This window comes from Anarhichas minor, unplaced genomic scaffold, assembly GCF_050575085.1.
Source record: "Anarhichas minor isolate MPS153535 unplaced genomic scaffold, ASM5057508v1 ptg000058l, whole genome shotgun sequence".
Lineage (NCBI taxonomy): Eukaryota > Metazoa > Chordata > Actinopteri > Perciformes > Anarhichadidae > Anarhichas > Anarhichas minor.
Genome location: NW_027466504.1, coordinates 13,445,005 through 13,468,964, shown reverse-complemented (window position 1 = coordinate 13,468,964; position 23,960 = coordinate 13,445,005). Strand labels below are relative to the sequence as shown.

The 23,960-nt window shown below is 43.2% G+C and overlaps 2 protein-coding genes across 6 annotated transcripts; both read right to left on the bottom strand.

The window, feature by feature from the left end:
• Positions 1 to 370: 370 nt before the first annotated feature.
• Positions 371 to 11,944, bottom strand: zfand4 (zinc finger, AN1-type domain 4). 4 transcript variants are annotated; one of them, XM_076077054.1, is made up of 11 exons: positions 11,721 to 11,944; positions 10,564 to 10,603; positions 9,859 to 10,164; positions 8,730 to 8,805; positions 8,023 to 8,090; positions 7,718 to 7,904; positions 7,196 to 7,352; positions 5,534 to 6,754; positions 4,819 to 4,870; positions 1,920 to 2,037; positions 371 to 1,381 (listed from the first exon to the last, which is right to left on the bottom strand). In XM_076077054.1, exons 3-11 carry the CDS (start codon positions 10,040 to 10,042, stop codon positions 1,246 to 1,248), a joined length of 2,199 nt encoding a protein of 732 aa, XP_075933169.1. In that variant the 5' UTR covers positions 10,043 to 10,164; positions 10,564 to 10,603; positions 11,721 to 11,944; the 3' UTR covers positions 371 to 1,245. The 4 variants fall into 4 exon arrangements, with proteins under 4 accessions (XP_075933169.1, XP_075933170.1, XP_075933171.1 ...); XM_076077056.1 differs by lacking the exon at positions 371 to 1,381 and adding an exon at positions 2,443 to 2,538 and having other exon boundaries at positions 1,922 to 2,037; XM_076077057.1 differs by lacking the exon at positions 371 to 1,381 and adding an exon at positions 2,451 to 2,538 and having other exon boundaries at positions 1,935 to 2,037.
• A 774-nt stretch (positions 11,945 to 12,718) lies between these two features.
• Positions 12,719 to 23,260, bottom strand: washc2c (WASH complex subunit 2C). Of its 2 annotated transcripts, XM_076076899.1 has the most exons (31): positions 23,105 to 23,260; positions 21,885 to 22,028; positions 21,583 to 21,747; positions 21,346 to 21,414; positions 21,034 to 21,207; positions 20,839 to 20,932; positions 20,690 to 20,751; positions 20,525 to 20,581; positions 20,297 to 20,428; positions 20,090 to 20,174; positions 19,850 to 19,909; positions 19,603 to 19,724; positions 19,423 to 19,513; positions 19,272 to 19,325; positions 18,987 to 19,187; positions 18,737 to 18,879; positions 18,479 to 18,589; positions 17,921 to 18,013; positions 17,734 to 17,835; positions 17,526 to 17,633; positions 17,260 to 17,426; positions 17,029 to 17,146; positions 16,327 to 16,737; positions 16,097 to 16,225; positions 15,810 to 15,911; positions 15,585 to 15,659; positions 15,278 to 15,337; positions 14,586 to 14,792; positions 13,810 to 14,478; positions 13,537 to 13,708; positions 12,719 to 13,412 (listed from the first exon to the last, which is right to left on the bottom strand). In XM_076076899.1, exons 2-31 carry the CDS (start codon positions 22,026 to 22,028, stop codon positions 13,267 to 13,269), a joined length of 4,323 nt encoding a protein of 1,440 aa, XP_075933014.1. In that variant the 5' UTR covers positions 23,105 to 23,260; the 3' UTR covers positions 12,719 to 13,266. The 2 variants fall into 2 exon arrangements, with proteins under 2 accessions (XP_075933014.1, XP_075933015.1); XM_076076900.1 differs by lacking the exon at positions 15,278 to 15,337 and having other exon boundaries at positions 23,105 to 23,259.
• Between the last annotated feature and the right edge of the window lie 700 nt (positions 23,261 to 23,960).

Genomic DNA, 23,960 nt, shown 5'->3' with positions numbered 1-23,960 from the left:
GAAGGAAGTTGTCCTCGTGCAGCTATATCTGTCCCAGCTCTGGCTAGAAAGTGAAGAGTGTTCAACAGGTACAAAAATTATTTCAGCTTGCTGCTAAGGAACGAGCATTGGGTCTGCATCAGGAAAACATGGTTTTTATATGTGACAAAAATTAGTCAGTGATGAAAAGCACAGTTTCTCACCTACTTCACATTAATATGAGGCGAACTATTAAGAGCGAACAGCTGGAAAGATCGAACATTCAATGTGCAAATAATTAGGAACCCAAACAGCAAGACCTGAGGACGCAAGGAAACGACAGCGGGACCGCCTGTAAAACAAAATAATCACTCAACTGGAAATCTAATGAGACACGTACCAGTCAGTGATGTACAGTATGTATGGAAAGAAACTTTATTAGATCAAACTCCTGGAGATACTATAACAGCATTAAAACAGCTGAGCATTAAAAAAAAAAGACATAAAAAAAAGATTTCTTTATGGCAAGCATCTTAAATACCACAACCCCCCCCCCCCTCCCCCCATCCTAATACAGTTTACTTGATAGGATTACAGATTACAGACATTCACACACATTGCATACTTAGTATTCTAAAAAACAACCTTGAATTTAAATAAGTACTATTCATGAATAAATATAGAGTATTTCATCGATGAGTGAGTGTACTGTTCTTTTTTTAATCATCATTAGTGATGTCTGTATGTATGTGCCCAAGTAAGAAAGACATTTAGAGGTGAAGAATATAAAAATCTGAGTGACGACAATATAAACACTTTATAAGACAAACACAGAGTCGTAAGTATCCGTTCCCCACACAATAAGGAAAGTCACATGTATAAATAAGATAGTTCTAAAGTGCATCTGTCAAAGACTTGTCGAATGAAAAGTCATCAGCGGTCCTATCTTTTTTTTTTTAAAAGGCTGATAAAACTAAAATTAGATATGTCTGAACGTGCAGCAGATATATTTAGCAAAAACTACCTACATACAAGCACAGCTTTTTATGTTTATAGAAGGGAAAAAAATAACTTTATAACAGATAAAAAAAAAAAAAATTAAAAAAAAAGGATAAACATCTTCACATTGTCAAGAAGTGATACTCAGTTCTTCGCCATTTCAGTCTCCTCTTGTTTGTTCACACTTGGCTTTACAGAATATTTAATCTAAATTTTGAAGCAAACTTGGCTGATATAAAAAGCACACAGTGGTGAGTAAGTTCCCTCTCTCTGCTCGGGCTGGACGGTCTAGATCTTAGGCAGCTTGGGAGCACTGATCAGGGGGTTGGTCTCCTGCAGGAATCTCCGTCCGGCCCCCTTGTAGTCGTAAGTGCAGTCGTGAGTCTCTGCGTAGCGGTGGGTGCAACAGAAGTTGTGACCACACCTGAAAGATGTAAACAAACACATATTATGGTACGTATGCAAAGATCTGGAAACAACACTTGCGTCTTTACAGTGTGTTCGTCTAAGAGGACCTTTGCTGTCATCAGATAAAAACACCAGCAGACATCCGCTCAATCATCAGGCTATTCTGCAGAGTATAGATGGAGAGTTTACTCATAGTCATGTAATGTAGTAAATGACATTCCTCATTTAACCACAGAAGCATCGGTTAGTCTTCTGAACACAGTCGGGAGCTCTGCGCTACGCACTGTTGTGGAACAAGACCCGGGAGAGGGAGGCGATCGTAGGGAGACGCTTTGATAATGTTAATAACTTGTGGCAGAACAAGCGGTGCACAGAAGACATATTTCACTGGAGACATGGCCGGGAGACAAAACGATGAAATGATAAGAGATCATTTTTGTACTTAAAAACGACTGCTTCGAGGACAAGAATGACAAATAGGGGGAGATGAAATTAGGAGTCAGGCAGCAGAGTGGGCGAGTGAGTGCAGCTGGAAACGCTGGAGGCTCTCTTACCTGCACTCGTAGCTGCTGGCCAGGCCGGTCTTCTTTCCACAGAGGAAGCAATGCTTTGAGCTCTTCTTCCTGCTGCCCGTGGGAGCCTTGACTGGAGGTAGGTGGTATGTCGGAGTGCCTGAGAATAGAAGAAACATTTTCTATGATACACTTTACAGCTGCCGGTGTAGAGTATCTGATCGTGTAGTGAAGAGTTTCTATTAATCCCCCCCACACACACACACACACACACACACCTTTTGCTTTCTTGAACTTTTCACAAAACTTCAAATTTGAATAAGCTCGATCCAGCGCAGTAATCACGGCGCCATAAAAAGGTTAGATCAACTCAAAATTGCACTTCTCTTTTTTTTTTAGCAGCTGTTAAAAGACAAAACACCTGCTGTGAAATCAAACACTGCAGTGTGACCAGAAATGCAATGTGCTGTTAAGTCTCCCTGAACATAAAAAAAAAAAAAAAAACCTGTCAGTCTTCAGCATTGAACTTTATTCAGTCTAAGTTTCTGTATTATAATTTCAATACTTTCACACATCATGTCTGCTTCATGTCACTGGATATCCACAGGAGTGCTCTCACTGTCACATTCACGTCTTTTTATCCAGGGTTTCTTTGTTACGTCTGAAAATACATTTCAAGCGCGGGTTAGGACAAAGTGTGCAATTTAAAATATCTGTAGTCAATTCAACTAGACGTAAACAGCAGCAAAAGACGCTATTCTTGAAACGGTCCAGATAATTGTTTGAAAGGGGTTTCAGGACATTTTCAGGCTTTGCCACATGAACCATTACCAAGTCCGAATTTAGGAAAATACGTCAGTAAACAAACTCATTTCCTAAGTCAAGGAAGCCCGGTTTGTGTCAGCTTGTGTCTGTGGGAGCATGCAGCAGCGTGGCAGGTTCGTGAGCCGTGAGGATACAAGAACACAGATAAAACGGATGAAGGTACAGGAAGCTCACTGTCAAGCAGCTGGGCGTGGGATTGGATTTTTGATTTGTTTCATGCATTTTAATCTGCTGCCGTACAGACGTACAGAGGGTTCAAATATATTCAGACCCAAGCACAGTCTCCACATGATCCTGTTAAGTAGACCTAACTTGAATTTTATGAATATTAATTAAGATGTGTCCCAATCAAGCTTTGCTCCCAATCCTAATCTGACTCATGTAATGCGGAGGATCTGATGCGCACAGAGCAGCCCTGTAGGGACATCATGGAGCTCAAACACTGACTGCGTTTAGTTTGTGCTGCTCTGCAGTTCAGTCACTGACGACAGAGGAAAAGGTTCCAATGTTGTAAAGGAGCACAATGAAATGTTTCTATGAACAATAGATCTACAGAACAATCAAACTCTGCTTTCACAGGTCTGGACTTTCCTATGAATTTCCAAGGAAGTTTCCTTGAAAGAACTATGAGGTAGTAATTATTATTTTCATTAGGGAAACATTTTCCTTGAAATAATTTATTTCTTATTGGAAACTATCCAACTGAACACCATCTCTATTTCCTCTACAATTAGTACCAAATTACACAGGTGCCTCCAGGGAATTATTAGGAAATGACCGACATGTAAAATAAAGCCGTACTAGCAGAACTACATGTTGCACTTGGGGACGTTCCAGTTGTTCCGACACATTACCCAATGACGGCAAAGCGACGCTACAAAACAAAAACACAGAAAGGCCTCATTTACATACTGCGTGCTTTCAGATCGTTATGACCAGACTGATCTTAGATGCATTTCATTTGTTTTGCTTAACTTAAGTCACAAAAACAACTTTTAGAAAACTGCACTCAAGAACAAGTATGAGGGTCTGGTACCCGAAATGCCAAACGGCTTACAAGTGGCCAGCATGTCCGTGCAGTAACGCCTCCTGCATCATCACTGTGAGGATATCAGACTGAAGAGGAATGTCCTGATCGAGGGAATCAGGAATGATGTCAAATATAGAGCCTTGGGGAAATGATAGTCTGAAGCTCATGTATTCTCACAGTGGAGGGATGACTCACAACAACACAGTCAGGACAATAACACAGCGGATTTAAGTCGGAATGGCCTCTTCAGAGTCCAGACACGAACCCCACTGAAAATATATAGTTTACCAAGAACTCCCATATAATCTGGCAACACTCGTGGCAACCTAGACTGTCTCTAAAACGAATCTATTGAGGACTAAATTAATCTTTTTTGAATGACTCATGGAGGTGTGAACACCAGAGTCCTCATACTGAGTGTCTTTGATAGATGGAATTTATTTAGAAAGCTCATTTAAATATGAAAATAACATCTCTTTCACAAGTCTTTGTGAAAATGCTGACTTATAAGTAAATCCCGTGCAGTCGTTAGTCGGGTTGTTGAGTGTTAGCAGTCGATCCTTCGACCTTCATCAACACATCGTCAGCCGTTGGGGAACACTGGAAACACATCTCCAGTACTAGAGGACAATAGGAATACCTCGACTCAGTACATGATGTATATCTTTCTCTGGGAACAGTTCTGAGCATGTTCGTGGTCGACATAAATATGCGAGTGTGCTTGTGTGCAGGCCTGGCGCCTGCTGCTGTTTGTGCTGCTACTGCAGTTGAAGAAATAATGAATATTTAAAACCTTTGTGGTGCTTTGTTGTAGCGCTCACTCAACATGCATTAAAAGGCGTTCACATAACAGCATCCTCTCTATATGCCACTGCACCTCAAGAACTGCATGAACAATCATCGGCTACAATGCCCTCTGGTCCAACTGATGGCTGAAAGGTCCACAACTCAAATGTGCAATGCCCACCACAACAATGCAACACTTTCTTTATATGCAAGTCATTTATATATAGAAAAAAAACGGTCAAAACGACAGCTAAGGAGAATGTGTAACACAACCTCTGGATGTTTGTGCGTCTCCCTTACCTATTCTCCCGAATGGTGTCATGAGTCCAGCCGATGCAAGAGGGGTGGTGGCCTGAGAAGAGAACAGCAACATGAAACATTCTGACAGCAAATCAATCAGTATCAGTTAGAATCATCTATATACGTCAAAAAGTGAGGCTATAAATATATATTTTGATATACACAGGTGAAGCAAAACAACGATTAGTTCTAAAATATTTTGAGAAAACTGAATTGGTTTTGAGAGAACTGATGTTCCGATTATTTTAATATACTTAACCTCTGATTTCTTATAGTTCAGCTGTTTTCCATCAATACCGACTAAAAGTTGCATTTCTCCTCGTGCATCTAACTTATTAACAAGGCAGTGAATGCTGCAATATGACACATTTTGAAATATTAAATTTCACTGAAATCCATTTCACATTGTATCAATTGAACCTCACATGCAGTATACCTCACCGAGTCACATATGGGTTAATGTCTGACGACTACAGCAGTTTAATAAAATATATAAACTGAGAAGGAATGTTTGGGTATCATCATCATATTGTGTGCTTTGCTCTAGAAAATGAACCTGATTGAGATCTTCCATTCAGTGAATGTCACATCAAGACAATGCCGTGACAATTATAGCATAAATAATACAAAAATAAAATAAACTATGAATTGGGGATTAAAAGCTTTTCCACAAATCCAATCTGCGCAGCAAGAGCCGACACCTCTCTGCACTCACCATGTAAGAGGCTGCTGCTCGGCGCAGCGGTGACATTTGTCTTATCAGGTCATCCTGAAGGAGCCTGTTGGTCGGGATGGATGGCAGCCTGGAGCCATGGCTGCCCGGTCCTGAGGCAGTAGCAGGGGGCAATGCCAACGCGAGTCCCAGACTCTCTCCCAGGCCGTCCCGGCTGTTGATGCTGTCTGGAGCCCTGGCGGAGAGCGATGTCAAGAGTTCAGAGTTGTTCAGGGACCCAACTGGCTCCTTCCAGGCTTGGTTGGCCATCTTAGTGATGCCTCTCGCTTCCCTCTTGGAAATAAGCTCTGGTCTCTTGCCAGGTGACTCCACTTTAACCCCACGAATGCTTAGCTGATGAGTGGACATGGTGGTGGAGGGGGGAGGGGATGTGCTGCCTGGCTTCACCTGTGCTGAGGATTGGGATTGAAGGTTGGGCTGTAAACAGGAGAAAGTGGAATCGAAAGCCAGAGGCAGCGGTCTGGTAGAAGTTGATGGCGAGGGGGAGCCGATATGAAATGGTGTGCCGAGCTGAGTCCTATCACCTCTGCTGGTGAGAGTATCACTTGGCCCGGGTGTCCAGGTACCGAGTGGGGATGGGCAGAGCGGCAACTGGTGCGGAGCTCCAACCTCGAACGACCGACGACCTCCCTCCGGCTGGGTGGACACGTCTAGACTCAGAGGGTCCAACAGTTCCCCAAACGGAGCTCCAGGTTGAGCCGGCATCATCAGCCCAGCAGCTTCTTCCAACAAACTCAGCCTGACTGCCTCCCCCGGAGGCTCAGCCGGGTCAAAGGTGGCCTCAAGTGGACCCCTGATACACAGCGGAGGGAGCTGAGGGTACACACAGTCCCTCATCAACCTGGTGCTGCCGATGTCTAACCGGGACACTTTGGGAGGGGGCCGGATCTTTGCAAATGGTGGGCACGTCTCCCATGGCTCCTCCTCCTGAAGCATATAACAAGATGGCGACGGGAAAGCGGGAGGGGGTCGTCTCGGGATAGAAAAGTGGGCAGAGGTTGCGGCAGCAGAGAGCGGGAAGGGGTCCATGGATTCATGGTCTGCGATTGGAGGTAGTTGTACATTTGACTGCCAAGGCTGGTTTATCTGGGAGAGCGAGCGAAAGAGGCGATGGTGGTGTCGCGTGCTGGTCGGTCCTAGAGAGCCACCGCAGGGATGTGGGCTGACGGGGGGCCGCGGTTTCACCTTAGCTGACTTCTTCGGCTGGAGGACACAGACAGAGACAGATTATACCGCCGGATCCTCTTAAATGTACTGAACATTTGCAGTATTTTCCCCCATTCTGTAAAATCTTTAAAAGGGCGAGTACAGTTCAATGAATTGAAAAGCTCGATCGTTTTATAAACGCATGCAAATGAGTGTTTGGTGCAGCACATCTGCATTATGCAAAGGCTACCATCTTTTGTCTATGATTATGAAAAGCAGGATTCCACGTGGTGCAAATATTAGACACCATTTGGTTCCTTATTTTATTGATAAAAAAAAAATTGAAGCAAAAACTGCTGGAAGAAAAGGAGACAATGCCTGTTTTTCACAAGATGCCAACATTTAAAAGTGTGTGAAAACGAATGTGTCGAGGCCACATTTGCGCTCTCTGATAGGCAGAACAGTTCACAGGTTTCTGGAATCCCAGTAGCTTCCAACCTTCTTGTTGAGGTTCATGTCCTCCATCTTGGCTTTGAGTAGCTTCACTTTGTTCATGGTGATGGAGTTCTCAAGGCTTTGCTGTGTAGCTGCAGAACACTCTTCATCCTCCTCCTCGTCGTCCTCCTTTGCACACACATTGTACACCGAGCCACCGCTGGAAAACACGAAAACACTCTTCCCATTAGTGATTTTACAAAGCTGTCGGCAGTCTCTTCAGCGGCCCTGCTCACCGAACTCAGCTGCCACAACCACCACTGATTAATCAATGTTAAGTACTCAACTCCACACTGGCTGTATAATTAGATAATTACACTCATTTATCCTGTTTGCTCCATTTGTGCTTAACGCTCAGAACCTAATGCAGTAGTTTGTTTTTCTGATGTTACTGTACGTTAAATGATTACATGAGCAAACCCCTGGCCCAATTCATTTTATGAGCATTGTTCTATTTGAGGGATTATATAATGATAAAATAACTGTGCTGTTAAAACAACAAGGACATTTTGACAATATCCCAACCTCATGGATTCAGACAGAGGGGTCAGGGTGCCGTCTCCCCTGTCGACCACTCGGAAGAAGTTTAGCTGGTCATTCTCTCGATAGACCACAAACGTGACCTGCTTGTTGGCGAGGCTTCTCTCCCAACCCTCCTCCTTGGTGCTCTCCATCAGGTCAGTGACCTCTTTGATGGGATCATCAATGGTTACTAAAAAGAAGAAGAGGGGACATTTCATTTCCCTATGTGTTAGGGAATTTACTTTGAAAAACAAACTTTTGATAAAAAGCAAAGCTGTGAATGTCCAGTTCTTTGGTCCTTTCCTTACCTCTCCTGGTGTTAATTGGGCCTCCCCTCATGGCCAAGACCAGTTTCAAAGTGCAGCCCTCTGCAATACTGCAAACACAAACACACTGATGAGCAATACAAGAAGAACACGTGGAGAGTATTGTAAAGCATTCCACACAGTGTATGCAATTGTAATGGGAGAGAGGGAAATAACAGCAGGTAGCAGAGACGCTCCAATACAAAGTTTACAGCAGTCAGAGCGTCGGCATGATGTCCAGATGAACTTAAGTGCACGACTGGTAAATCCACTGGAACAGTTGTTCCCGATGAGCAGATGTTTCATTGCCTACTGGACCTTTCCGCTTCGAAAACTCCATGCTGCAGCTTGATGGGCGAGTCTAGCGAGATCTCACTAGAGGCCGCTCACGTGGAAAATTATGTGACAAGCACCCAGAACAATATCAGCATATGCAGCCAGCAGAGCACCGGAGGGGGAGGGCTGCACCTCATAAACTGACAAGAGTGGAGGGGCAAGCTCCCTCGATATGACCAGCGTGTCTCCGTGCTCATCCGCCTCTACATCTCTGGCTCATTTACCACACGTTGAACCGAGTCACCAACATAAGCCGAAAGGCTTTTGAGGTGCACATGAGAATGAGTCTGAATGTAGGCGGGGAGAATTCAAACATATTGCCCGTAATGCGTCTTAAGAAGCCAGTTGTCCGTGCTCTGCAGGAGTAGATTTACCCGTAGTCGTGTAGACAGTGTTCATCATCCAGCTCCAGGTTGTTCCAGATAAGGTGTTGCTGGGCAACAGGGATACCTTTACGGACAGAGTAGAATACAGAAAACAAGCAAAGTTGACAAGGAGACAAGGACCGGTTGATATTTCATAGCCTGAGTTCACACACGACAGATTGGAATGCTGCCAACAGAAGCATCCACACCACACTAAAGATGATTCATGTCTGCCCTCTAAAGACACAACGATGTCACTGCTGGAAAATGACTGAAGCATTAATAATGAATTTGTTTTACTTGTTGATGTGCTACAGTGTTACCATAAAGACAGCTTATCCTGCAGCTAAAGCTGTTAAATACATGAGGTTGGTTAGACTACTATACGTCTACAGCGTATCTAATATTATTGCAAATTAGACCAAAAATAATAAGACTCCAGTTGAGGGATGACAGCCAATGCTCAGTAGAGCCACTCCTCGTAATGAGATGGAGTGTATTCACAGTCAGGAAGCTCTCTGTGCCCACGAAGTGAACTCGCCGACCCGACGCTGGAGGTGAGCCAGCGTTCGCGAGGGAGCAGTGCTCTCCATCACAAACACACTCTGCTGGGCTGACACACACCTCCTCACAGACGGAGCACAGAGAGTCTTTCTTACCAAAAACTGAAAACAGAAGCAAAGAATGTAGATATGAAAGGTCATCTTCATCTAAAAATAAAAAACAAAAAAAGCAACCTCAGAGGACAGCCAAGATGAAAATGAATGAATAAATGAGAACTAACGGATAATTCATTCAGATGAACTTGGACTGTAAACAAGAGTTTTCTTCCTATCAATTTTTGGCATTTAAAAAAAACAAACAGCTCTGATCCTGCATGCCTACTGATGAAGTGGAAAGCACAAACAATATAAAACTTTTAGAAGATACAAAACTGAATCCCCAGAGCAGTTACACAGAGAGCAACACAGCTCACGAGACAGAATGATCAAACAAACGACTCCTCATATTCCTGGTCTACTACATAACTGATAGTTTGCTGGCTCAATCAGTGCAATATCCTGACTTATAGAGCATGGACACTATTCCTCTAACAGCAGAATAAAACATCCAAACTACACTTTTGTGTGCTGTGTACCTTCCAGCCTCTGGATCTTTGCCTTGACTGAAATGACCGCCTCAAAGGGCAACACACGCAGCTCAAAACAGGTCCCAGTGAGGGTCTCTATGAAGAGCTCCATAGTGTCATAGAAAGGGAGCTTATAGTGAAAAGCTCCCACGCTGTCATCGTTAAAGAAGGGTGGCTCCTTCCTGTCGGTCATCTTGGCGGGTTGGGGCGAGAGACTCTGGGTAGATTTGGTTAAATGGGAGGACTGGCCCAAGATGAAGGAGAGGGGGACAGGCACAGCTCACAACCGCCACACATCATGCAGGACGACCACAGCTGTGAGGAGAAACAAACGCATGGTGGGATTATCAGAACGTTTTAAAAAGGTTTGACTGGTTTAAACATTCCCTGCAATCAAGCATCTTAAACATACTGTATGTGAATCCCACAGGTCGAGAACATATTTATGATGGACTATACACTGAAATTGGACATTTGCAAATCTGCTTAGTATTCACATAGCATTCAAAACCTAATCTCTGATAGCAGAGTCATTTCTGATTGCACACTTTTCACAGACTTTTTAGTCAACTGCATTTTTTAGGCAGACATAAATATTTTTGGGTGGATGTAAATCTATTTGGGTGATCCGCACAAATATATACAGTATATGGTAAACGCTGCATGACTGAGGGATATACACATCATGAATAACATAACAATTGAGTAATGCACCTGATGAGGCAGTGTTGTTGGCAACACAGACCGGGTAGACCTGTGGAAACAGACAAACACATGCCCATGTGTGTAATAAAATCATCACTGAATCAGACAAAAGACTGAAACTGTGCAGTTATTTTAGAACAACGGCCTGCATCAGTGGCAGCAGACATGTGTAACCTTCTCATAAAAGATGTAGTGCAGCAGTTAAGTCTCTGGCCAGAACTCAAGGGGATCAGGTGTGTTACATAAGCCCATCAGAGGTATGAAGTGTCCTGTGCCTGAAGGCAGCCTCTGACAGATCACATCTTGTGTCATTTGACTCAGAGTCTTACAAAATGTCATCTGTACGAGAGGCGGGTTAGTCCAATCAGTTAGTCTTTATTTAATCTATAAAAAAGAGGAGCTTTAGTTTACTGTGGTTTATATGTGTATGCCCTTCTACAGTCAGTTGCAAGCAGGAACAACAGAAGTGTACAGGTTTTAAGTTTCTCTCCTTGGAACCCAGAATAATATATGGTAATATGTTATCTGGTCCCTTTGTGTTTTGGAGCTACAGTTGACCACGAGCTGCTGTCCAGAGCACGTATTACACACAGACCTTTAAATTAAGATCTTTCCACTTTACTGGGGCCTGACAGGAGCTCAGGTAACCAGTCGTGCCCACACAGGTGAGTAACACTAAAGATGAACTGTGTCGCTGTACGGCTCGATAGCATACGAGGCCTGAGGTGTATCCATTCAGAGACTTAAGGGCTGTCAACAGGCCATTGTCTAAAGAAACGCTGAGGTTGTCATGTTACAGGCAACGCTATAACGTCATGCAGATGTAACGTTGACCAACGTTTGTTGACTGCACCACCACAGTAACACCAAAAGACACACACCAGATAAACTAGGTCAACGTTAGCTGCCTGAGATGAATGGAGCTGAAACTCGCCTCAATACAACTCCAGCGGCTAACGTTAGCAAAGAAAAGGTCACACAAGTCATATTTATACCGACAAGTTTTCACAAGGCAGTTTAAATCCCTGGTTACCGTCAGTGTTGTATTATTAAAACCTGCTGAGTAGTATCTTATGCAGTAAACACGGTGGTAAAACCCGTCTATCCGACGCTACTTGTGTTAGCTTTCGTTGCCATGTTAGCCAACAACTCAAACAATGGCTAACCTTTCTCAGTGGTGAGCTAGCAGGATGCTAGGCTACATCTGTCGGCTCCGGTCCTCCGCAGCAGTCCGGTGTAATGTTAGCTGTCGACGGTAACGTTGCAGCACTTCATCACGGTCACCCTAAATACTGCACACGGGACGAAGTAGACGGTCGACCGTTGTCGGTAGCCGTGGTCGGCGACATCGTCGTACCTGTCAAAAAGCGGTCGAACAACACCGTTGTGATTTCATTTGATTGACAGACGAAGGAACCAATCGGCGCCACGGGTGATGTAGTGGGCGGGACAACAAGTTGTCCAATTGTTGACACGTGGGGTCAAAGGCGGACACTTTCACATCCTCTTAAATTTTGAATCAAGTTGTGAGAAAATTCATATTTTTCTGCCACAGTAGTCGTTATAGTTATAATCGGCAATTACAGGCTTGAACCCCCCCCCCACCATTAGTACAACTCACCGTACATCAGTTAATATTAAACTTTTGGCCGCTGATTGACTTTCTTAATCTTCATCAAGAAATGAATAGTGAATGTTAAAACACTTAAAATACACCATTAAAAATATCTTTAAAAGCAAAGTTGAACCATTTCTAATATGTCTGTTTTAAAAAGATGCCAATGTGTAGCCCCATGCCAGCAAATAGGTCTCAGTCCTATACACAAGACAAAAAGGCTGTGAATGCCAGTTTAAGGCACAAACAGATACAAGAAATTCAAAGTATGCATTTATAGTTTTTGAAGCTTGTACTTACTTCCCTACTGTGAGGGGTTTCTCTTTAAATGCCAATAAGCTTAAATTGTTCATTTTTTACTTTATTAATACTGGCCTATAGGCAAAATAACAAAACTTCAATCATCCAAAAATTAAACAGAAATAGTGTAATAATTACAGATCTAATGTTTCCTTTCTCCAGGATGGGCTCCCTGCTCACATCAGACACTAATCAGATGATCTAAGACATCAGGACAAGTGACTTGGAAATAATCACACTCATTTCAGATAGCATAAAATATGTTTCTTTTTAGTTATTAAAAATGAATTTCCTTTCTCATCACAGCCAAAGTTAAGAAATTGGTGAATTTCTTATTAATAAAAACATTGTCAAAATGCCGAAGACAGTAAGTAAACAAATTGATTTCTCATAACCATGATATGGCACAAATCGAAAGACATGGAATCTCAACATGGAAAAGCAAAAGGATAAACATCTTCAAAACAAACAAAACAAGTTGCTGTTAATTTCTGCAGGCTTTGAGGCGAAGCATATGAGATGCTTATAAAGTGCTATAATAAAGATTAACAGTACGTAATAACTGTTACATAATATGATCTGATACCGAGATGATTTTGGAAGTGCTGCCAGAAGATGCTTGGAATAGTTTTCATTTGAAAATCTTTATCTGCCAAAAATAAGCCCCAGTATTTATAAGATTTCAGATGAATAAATACTCTATCAACAGTGTATCCGATCTCCAATCTTTCAGCGATCCAAATGACAAAAAGATGAATCCGCAGTTGTACAAATCTTGCTACTCAGAAACAACAAGTTCAGTTCCCACCGAGAGCATTAAGTGGATCGTCAAATATGTTGCTTGAATCCGCCGCTGTGCTGGTCTCCTGAGAGAGTGGTGTTTTCTTTGATTTCTGGGGAGCCTTCGTGACTGGTTTTACTGTGCTTGGTGAAAAGATGTCATCTTTAAAGAAAAAAAGAGATGGACAAAATATCTGGTTAAATATGTCGATAAAAAGAAAAATGAAAAAGAAAGGTAGACCACAAGACAGACAGCTTTAAAAAACATGAATGCCTGTCATGCTTACCCATGTCGTCATCAAATATTGACTTGGTCTCTCCCTTCGTCTTGGACTTCTGTTTTGGTTTTAAAGTGTCCGTCAGGTCAGCAAAAATGTCTATGTTGTCATCGAACAAGCTGGCATCGAGGGTCTTCTCCTTGTGCTTCTTGTGGACTTTAGGCACGGTGGAAACTTCATCCTGAGGACAGAAATACAGCAGATAAGGAAAGACATGAAACGTATTGTTATGACGGCACAGAAAACCTCGGCAGTATCACCATCAATGTAAAATAGAGATACCTGGAAGATGTCCTGCTTTGAGGCACTACTGCTGTTCTTGGGTTCTGTTCTTGTGGAGCTGTTGCTCAGTCCAAAGATGTCCTCATCGTCATCATCTTCCTCCAAAAAGGCCGTGGCTTTTTTTGTTGTTGACCGTGGTTTGACTTTTTGGAAAAGGTCGCCCGTGTTGGCATCAAAAATGGATGGGAGAGTGCTTTTATCTTTGTCATTCTTCAATCCCGCCCCACTACTGGCCTGAGGTTGTGTAGTCTTGGTAGTCTGTCTGGTGGAGGGTGCGTTAGTGACTGAGGTGGCTCCGAACAGACCGTCAGAGCCAAAAAGGTCCTCCTCATGAGCAGACGGAAGCACCTTGGTACTGCTGCTGTCTTTACTGGCGTCTCTCTTTCCAGTGTTTGTGGATACTGGCAGTTTCAGTACCGGCGGTCTAGGGGAGACTTCAGAGAGAGATGATTGAGAAGGTGAGGAGGCGGACAGGGCAGCGGGTTCAGCCGAGTTAGGTAAGATCGGACTGGCACGCGTCTGGCTGGACTTTACTGGTGGAGGCGGGGCTAAACCAGACAGACTCGGATTGGTCCCAGGAACGTCTTTAACCTTTGAAGAACTTTGGGCTGCTTGCTGCCTCGCTGTTCTGGACTGGGGTCTCCTTTGTACAGAACCTTTGGCACGACTCTGCATGACAGAAGATGTGAGCTCACAATATCAAAGTCAAAAAAACGGAAAAGCAACTAAAAGACTATTAGATAGCAGATTTAATTCTCCAGGGATCAAAAACCCACCTTGTGCGCGCTCTGCAGTGTTGTAACCTGAACTGGGGTGTCGAAGTTCACTGGAGCTCCCTGGAGGTCCGGCTGGGCTCCTATAGGAGTTGTAGCAGGGCTGGGGCTCAGGCTGGACCCCCCAGAGGAGGAGCTAGCAGCCATGCCAGGGAGTGCACTGGGGATAGCACCAGGGAGCAGCGCAGCGGGGTTGATCATCAGATTGGCCTGAATATGACAAGTTCAGACACACCAATGCAATCATTTGTCAACGCGAAAAAAGACACAATGGACCCTTTACAGCGACCAAAGACTATTTAAACAGACTTTCCACCCAAGTACACATTTACAACTGCTCTCTTTTCATGAAGTTTATAAGCGTGGTTCAGAACAGAAGATCATTCGAAGGAAAATGGAAAACACAGGACTGTGGATGGAACTGAAGAAAGAGGAAGATGCAATAACATCTTGTGAAAGAGCAAATTCTCCCAGCTTAGCAAAATGAAATCAAAACAGATAATTATATTAATTCTGGTCGTCATGCTGCTGTATCGTAGCCAAGCTTTTAAGTTGGAATATGAAAAAGCCCAAACAGAAGACACCTTTGAAGAGAAATCGTGTCAGAGAAAATAGAAAAGAGACTTTTCTCTGGAGGAATCAGAGTGAAATGTCAAGAATGAAGACTTTTGATTCAATAAAAATAAAGATATTACTTGAAGTTTCCCAATCCTTGATGAGGAATCTTTAGGTTTTACAGGGCTTGGTGCAGGTTTCTGTGTGGTCAGATTACAGCAGTTTCAGCATTTAATCCAATGAAGGCAGTTCTTGTTTTTCATCTAGAAGCAACACCGTGCGTCTATCACAACATATCAAAAAGTATTTTTTTAAGAAAAACATCTAATATAGGCAAAAATAAACCCTGTATCAAAACCGCATGGACACACGGTAATGTGTGTTTATGGCTCAAAGAAAAACAACAGTCCATCCTATTATTGGAGTAAACGCTGACGGTAGACTCACCTGAGTCTCGGATACAGATTCTGGACTTGCTAGTGGCGCTCTGTCATTAGGTTTACTGGGCTTCTCTGCTACTTTCTGAGAACAAAAATGAAAGAAAGTTCTCCCGCTGATATACATTTTGTGATTCAGCCGAATGGCTATTCATACAGCTGGTGTAATATGCAATGTCAGGGCAGCAGGAATCCAGCATCATTCTAAATCACTACAAAGTAATCAAATTGCTACCGGAGGAGGAGCTTTGGACTTGATGGAGCTGAAGAGGTCGTCCTCATCCTCTTCTGCAAACAGACTTTGTGTTGCCGGTTTCACTGAGCTGACTTTGGAGCTCTGAAAAGTAAACAGTCATGTACCCTTACCATCTTGTGAGAGACATCTGGTCGTTGGAATGTTAGAATTCCAATGATACTGCAGTGTTAATATCAAATGAACTAAACTAAACATTTTTGACACAGTATGCAGTTGAGTTAAAGATTGCAAACAAACAAACGGATGAGAATGTGTAATATACTGACGGCAGCTTTCCCTGAAGAGGCAAACAGATCGACATCTGGGTCATTGTCCTTCTGCTGCGTCTGACTGAACAGCAGCTCCTCGTCCTGGAACACACCTGTGCTTGTCGCCTGTGGTCGCTCCTCCGTAGGCTGAAAATAAAGACACACATTTTATACCTTGCCTGCATGAGAAACAGCACCTGGACCACTCGTTCACACTCTTCTTAGGTCTACTGGATAGTCACACAAACCTTTAGTGTGCTGCTTGCTGTGGGTTTACTGGGTGTGAATATCGGATCATTCCAATCCGATTCATCTTCCTCTTCATCATCGAACAGACTAACGGCGTTTGTTTTGACTTTCTCGTCCGTCTTGCCATTGGGCGGTGGGCTGTCCTTGGAGAGGAGGCTGTCATCATTGTCGACTCCATCCAACGGGCTCTTCGTCTGCATGTTGGCGAGAACGTTGATGCCTCCAAAAAGAGTGACTGCTCCGGCAGGCTTCTTTTTACTCTGGCTGATCTCTGGCGAGGGCGCTGATGGGATCTCAGGGGTCTCCGGTGCAGACTTCTCCTGCTCTGAAGGCTTGTCCTGTGTCCTAGAAACTACAACCTCCTCCGATTCCTCCAACATGGAGGACGAGCGAGAGGCCACAGCCGGTGTCTGAAGAATACAGGTATTGTATCATAATTTAATCTCAGTGTGGGAGATAATGCAAATGACACGGTGCGAAAAAGTATTAGAGAAGAAAGGTTTAAATATCACTGTTGTTGGGGAAACTCATAGAGCCAACTTTTCTAATGTGGTGCTTTCTGTTTAATTAAAGGATCTAAATGTTGCTCCAGGGAATGACTCAATTGTTTCACCCCTTAAGCCTGTTAAACCTATTTAAAGCCCGCTGGAGGCAAGCTACAAAGCAAGACTATTTTTACCGGACAAAGTTAGCGCACTCACTTTAGCAGCCGAGGCTGCGGTGTTTGTGTTGACAGCAGGCTTGATGCCAGAGAGGGATCCTTTATCTTCATCACCCTCATCTTCAAACAAGAGAGCGACTCTCTGAGGTTTCTTCTGACTATGTGAAGAGCAACAGAATGAGAGGACGGGTCAGAATTCAGAGCGATACAATATAAAAAAAAAAACTTTGGTTAAAGTGATTTTAATACAATTGTAAAAGTGTGTGCATACCTCGACTCTGTCGTTGGAGTAAACAGGTCATCATCGTCATTATCAAAGAGGCTGCTTTTGTGAGACATTTTGGCACTGGTGAGACTGGAGGGGGCACTGGTACTGGGCTTCATCCCTCCTGTCGTTCCCTCTGGCTTCCCCGCGCTTATAGAACTCACCCACTGGTCCTGTCATTCAAATGTTCGGCAAAACAATGTACCAGATTGTAGGCACCGATACATATTGGCATGCAGCAGTAAATATGACTTTTTTTTGTCTTCTCATACCTCATCATCACTGAAGAGGGAGCTGGACACAGCTCCACTGAGCTGCGGTGTGGAGCCTTTAGCTTGACTAGGTTTTGCTTTAGACTTAGCTGCAGATGCAAACAGGTCCTGCAAGGTGAAGAACCACATCATTGTAAAGTACTCACAGCAAAAGCATAAGCTAATTCAGTTTTGTCCAAATCTGTGAAATATTAGTTTCTATTCTCACCTCTTCTTCCTCATCATCAAACAATGACAAAGGGGCCTTGCTGGTTTTGCCCTGGCTTGTAAGCTCAGGCTTAGACTGGCTCTTAGTGATAGCTGGAGATCCCTATGGAAGACAAACACATATATAGTGTAATTAAATATTTTATTGCTGTTATCACTTTTTTGCTAGTGAAATTTGAGAGCCGTACCTGTGTGTCTTCATCATCAGAGAAGAGGCCTCTCGTCTGGGGTCTCGGAGTCTGCTTGACAGCAGCCTTAGCAGCATCTGGAGCCGGCCCATTCTGAAACGCATAAGGTGAAGATGACAATTTCATATCAATAGTTTTCTAAATTATAACTTTTACAAATATGAGGTTTAGTCTTGAAAGGAAATACTGGTACTGAGCAAGGAGAACTGAACTGTATCAACAAGAGTAAAGGCCAGCAGTGCACTCTAAACTAAATCAGATTTGGCCTTTTCTCAGACTGCACTTGAATATGGAGCTTATAGCAAACATCAATATACTGACTGCAACTAGGTCCGTTCATTTAAAGGCACCCAGGCCTGTTAAAATAGCTTGTGAGTCAATGTAGACAGGACCTCAAAGCTAAATGTGAACGTACCGTTAAACTAAAACGGAAAATACACTGTGGCCTACAACCAGTTGATGGTGTATTAGGAGGCAGTGGAAAAAACTGGCATTTTGCTTGTGAACACACAACAAATTGGATTTGGTCCAGAGTATATTGTTAGACAGTATTCAGACCTCCAGAGATTTTTCAGACTCTTCGCTGGTAGACGGCCGACGCTTCTTCAGGCCCTCATTGAGCAAGCTTTGAGTCCCGGGTCCAAACATAGAGATGGCCCCTGCTGGCATCTAAACACAACAATGAATCATTAACATAGGAACTCTTCCACAGGCCACAAAAACACAATTCAGATCTACCAACGACAATATGTAATCCATCAAACTATCATAATGTCATGTTCAACCGCATTGAGACACTTGAACGGTGATCTTTACCTTTTTCGCAGGTGGTTTAACCTGCTCTTCCACTTCCTCCTTCTTGCTCTGCGCTGGAGCACTGTACTTCTCACTGAATATGTCACCATCGCCATCGTCTTCATCGAAAAGGTCAACAACTTTCTTGGGCTTCTTGTGTCCAGCTGAAAAAAAAGAGGGAAACATAACCAACACATGGGGGGTTTGAGGGGGAGGATCCCACCTGAACCTGGACTGTAGCACTGAAGGTCCCGTTCTCTCACGCACTTACCAGAGTCAGACTTCGTCAGGCTTTTACCACTGAAGAAGTCATCATCCTCATCCTCTTCATCAAACAGCCCACCTCCTCCTTCACCAAAACCAGCTCCCGCAGGAACCTGCTTGGAGGCAGCGTTGGTCTTAGGAACCGGAGTGCCATTCTCCTTGCTCTCCACTGAATCAGAGCCAATCCTTGGACTGAACAGGCTGTTATCTGTGGAGAGAAAGTCGTTTGGTTGAGGACGATGAAGCAGACAAGAACTAAGATATCGGCCGTCATACCAGTTAATGCTTCTACCTGGGAATATTGAAACGGCACCTGCGGGAATCTTCTTTGCAGATTTGTCCGATTCTTGAATGGAGAAGAAAAAGGTGTGTGTTAATCTGCAAGTCCAGTTTTTTTTCTATACGTTTGGACAGATTTTAGTTTTGAAAACCTAAGGTCCTACCTGCAGTTCGAGATGTGCTTTTCATGCTTTCATTCAGCACCCTTTTGTCCTCGGACACAGGAGGCTTTGGAGCCTCGGAGAAAAGATCCCCCTGAATGACATAATACAATACAGCATAAGTCCAGAGTTTACAGGACTGAATAAGAGGGAGCGCTAAAATGATCATTGAGCTTAATATACCTCATCATCGTCAAACAGGCCTTTCCCTCCACTGAAGAGGCCGCTTTTCCCCCCAAATGGGGAGAAGTCATCATCGTCCATCTTCGGTGGCTTAAACATGTCATCGCTGTCCTCTTCGGCTGCTGTTACAATGCACACAAACAGTATTGAGGAGCGTACTGAGAACAATGGGCCTGCTGTGTAAATAACTCATGCAAAAATTAAACAAATAGTTTTGAATTGTTCCGATGATGGATGAAAGTCCTACCCTGTGGCTTTGAAGGTTTTGGTTCTTTCCTGCTTTTACTTTTCTTCTTAGATGACAATGCTTCAAAGACATGACATGGTAGACACACAGAACCATGAGCATGCACATGCAACAAAGTCATAACTTAAATCTCAAATATAGACTTTGACGCTGTGTTTTCCTTAAAGTAAATGTGAAAAGTGAGAGTAACAAAAAGGGAGATGACGTACTGCCAGTTGGGTGATAATGACTGTGACTTACATGCGCGATCTCCTTCTGGTTTGTGAACTGGTTCGCCTTTGATTCGGGCGGCCAGCTCATCAGCAAAAGACGACGGGCCAGTGTTCTGAATATGACATAATAAAAACAAACAAACTGAGAACCTGAAGCTCACATATGAATGATTTCAGACTGAAATTACAAAACTCATTCACAAAACATAAGTCTTCAGTATTATAAGAGGCATACCTTTGTGCTGTCGTCGTTGTCATCATCATCATCATCATCATCATCATCATCCCTGTCTGATTCTCCAAATATGTCCGAATCCTCATCCTCCTCCTCTTCATCACCTTCCTCATAACTCAACATGGATGACTTCTAAGTGAGTGCGGGAAGAGAATCCAAAAATGATTTGAGTTGTTCAGCTTGAATGTAATCTTTTATGTGTTTTAGCAGGCGTGCAGCCGAACTTACCTTCCTAATATTATTGTGACCTTCGTCCTCCTCCTGATTAAAGTCATCATCAGAATGCTGTTGAGTGAATAAATAAATGTTTACACTGAAGTGTCATTTACCTGCGCAATATGCAAAATGAGTAACCTTGAAAAATACTGTGAAAGGAAAAGGAAAAAGTCTTACAACGGCTTCTTTGCCATCTTCGCTCTCAATCACACTGTCTCTGTCACTGTCAACGGACATTTCTGGAAAGAGAATCACGCAAATACATGAGGGAAAAAATAAACAGTATGATATCGGAGCGCCTGAAGAAGCTGCCGTGAGAATATTACCATCACTGGAGAGGTCACCAAGTCCAACGTCCTCTTGTTCCATGAAGGCCTGGGAACCGATCAGATATGGAAGTGGTCTGTCCACATAAAGATCCTAAAAGACGAGTCCGAAGACAGACACACAGGATCAATAACATTCATGTAAAAGGTGAATGTTCACATGCATTGCTGCAGTAATCGAGAATTAGAACGCACCTTGGGCTCCAGGATGGCCTCCACTCTGTCTGTGACCTCCTCATCCTCTGAATCAGAGTTCCCCGCTTTGATGTCCAGATGCTCAAAGGCTGACTCCAGCACTCTCAGGCCATGGTTCACTGCTTCCTGCATCTTAGGGATCAGCGCTGCCTCTTTCTGCTCTCGTGTTTTCTCCTTTCGGGAAAAGAAAAGGACTTTCACGGGGCGATACGAGACTTGTGGATAATGTGAGCCACATACCGTGGCCATATTGGTCGGTGTTGTGCTCCATGACATCAAATGTTACGCCCAGGAAGGATGAATTCTTTATACCTGCTCAGGCTGCTTGTCCAAAGCATCAGCCTTGGGAATAGTCTCTTCTACCTCTTCATCATACACTCTCTGTAACAGGACACAAAGTCATGTTTTTTTATTACCAGATACGATTACATCATGTAATCGGCAACATTTTAGTTCCAAAGTAGCCAAACAAGTAGAGTGAATTGTCACAGTTAAAGTATAACAAGCAATACTGAAGCAGAGACAAAACGTTTGAATTGTGTACGTTACGTTTTCTATAAACTGTGTATTGGAAAGCATGAGGAAGTCGTTAAAGACAGAGTTCAAGCAGCTATCTGTGGCCTTGGTGTCACGGATCAGACTGTCCAACTGCTTTTCAATATCATGCGTCTTCGACAGCATTCTCTGGGAGAAGTCTTGGAGGAACAGGAAGAGCTGTGAAGGCAAAAACAAACAAAAAAAACTGTTATGGAGACATTTGCAGAGTTCCTTTCATTTTCGGACTATTTGAGAATAGATGACGGTGAATTGTTTGGCTTATTTGGAAGCTGGGAACAAAGTTTCTGACTTACTCCTGAGTCAGCTGCCAAGGACCAGTTGGCACTGCTCTGCCGCATCTCTTCAAGAGTCCAGGGTCTCTCCCAAACTTGAGCATCTGTCCCCAGGTGATCACTCCTGCTTGGGCCATTTGCTAATCCCTCTGGCAACCCGCTCATCTGCAACCAGATCACTCAAATAAATATTGATTGATAATGAATTATTCCAGGAAAAAGGAAATTCTTCTTCTTGTGTAACAACATGGCTCACATATCTGCTTTATTTCAATTTGCACACAGTCTATGATTAGAAGGAGTCTCTGCCTGATGTAAACTGCTGATAGACTGAATACAAAAGCTTGTTGGAGCAAATAAATATCAACTTTAAATGGCAACAACAAGCTGTCTTTTGCACATTTAAAACAATATGGCTCAAGCCCAAACCATAAGCTGTAGTGATGATATCATCTAGAAATAAGTTACGGAGCTGCTCCGTATAGTCAATGAAGATTGGTACAACTCCCCTCACACTGTTGCAGTACAGATAGTGATATCACTGCAATATAGGAACTATTTTTAATGGATCCCCTTCAGTAAGTTCCTCCAAAATGGATTCCAAAACTTGTTTTTTTCTTTCATATTACTGACAACCTGTATTTAGCTCCAACATAACAAGTACATTAGTTAATAGAGAAAGTAAACTGTGTGACAGGACTGTGGCATTCCTCCAGAGAGAGGCCACATAAATCATACTGCCTCCAACCAACTAAACAAAATATATTTTCTTGATTCAATGTCAACAGAACAAGTCCAAAAACTGATGACACAGTACGTTCACAGTGTTGATGCCCTGATGCCCTGATGTCCTGCTCGTTTGCAGGTCCGTGTTGGTTTAAAGAGTTGCTGAAATACCACACAACACATTCCGCATTAGCTAACTCGTAACGTCATCTTTCCTTTAACTAATGTAGTTTAACTGCTACACTTTCCGACACAACAAAGTAGCTTCGGCGTTAGCAACACAACACGTTTACAAATTGGCGGAGAATGACAGTGTTGCGTCAATAAAGAGACGTCTTAATGTTACTTCCTCCTGCGAGCTTTCACATACTTGCAGTCTTCTGTAAGAGAGAGCGGGGACTGTTTGGTTAGCAGCTAGTCAAACTTAGCTAGCCAACACCACCGTTAGCTGTGAGCTGCTCCAGGCGACACGATAGTTACACATCTACCCCAAATATGAGCGCTTTTGTGCCTACCTTGAATAACTCCGGTCCACTGCTGTCCACGAGGGTCAACTGTGGTCAAAAACGACGTAAAAAAAACGAGATCGATTATGCTAAATGTGGCCTCTTTCCCTCATTGGTCTTCTGACAGGTCGGCCATGTTCTGTCTGCAGACAGTCACCTGACTAGCGTCGCATAGCAACCCTTTGAAAAGTGGGGCGGAGTGGAACCAACCAAGGAGCCGAGGAGGAAAGGAGGCAAGGAGGCGAAGATACCTTTGACTCATCACTCATACCTGCAATAACAGCGTGAACTACCAGACATTGGAATAACATGTGATACTGTTGAAAACGATGTACTCTTCTTTGTGGGGTTCATCAATGGTGATAAATAAACTTAATATGTGGATGCAGTATTTGTTTAATCAGTAGTTTTTAACCTGTCAAGATGTGACTCATACATTGTATCTTACTAAATTAATTGAATTATTACAGAGATAAATCAAACGTACTTTTTAAATGTATACGCTGTTGCTTCTCACTGAATCCTCCTCCTGTTTGCATCAGATATAGAAAGCCACATTATCAACCCACAAGCCGACTGGAACTAAAGTGACATAATGACTGAATATGGGAATTTAGACCGCAGTGATATCTGGAGTCTGTCTCAATCTGCCTTTACCCAAAGTAGGACTACAACATCATCACTTTAACACCAATCAGGACCGACACAGATCAAATTCTGTGGTGCTTTTTGACTTCTGGGATTTGCAAGTTGCGGATCTATCACAGATAAGTTAGCTGTTTATAGTAGTTAGACTCTTACGAATGTATTGATATTAATAACATTGGAGGGAGTAGACTGCATTGTGCTCGACACATTTTTTTTT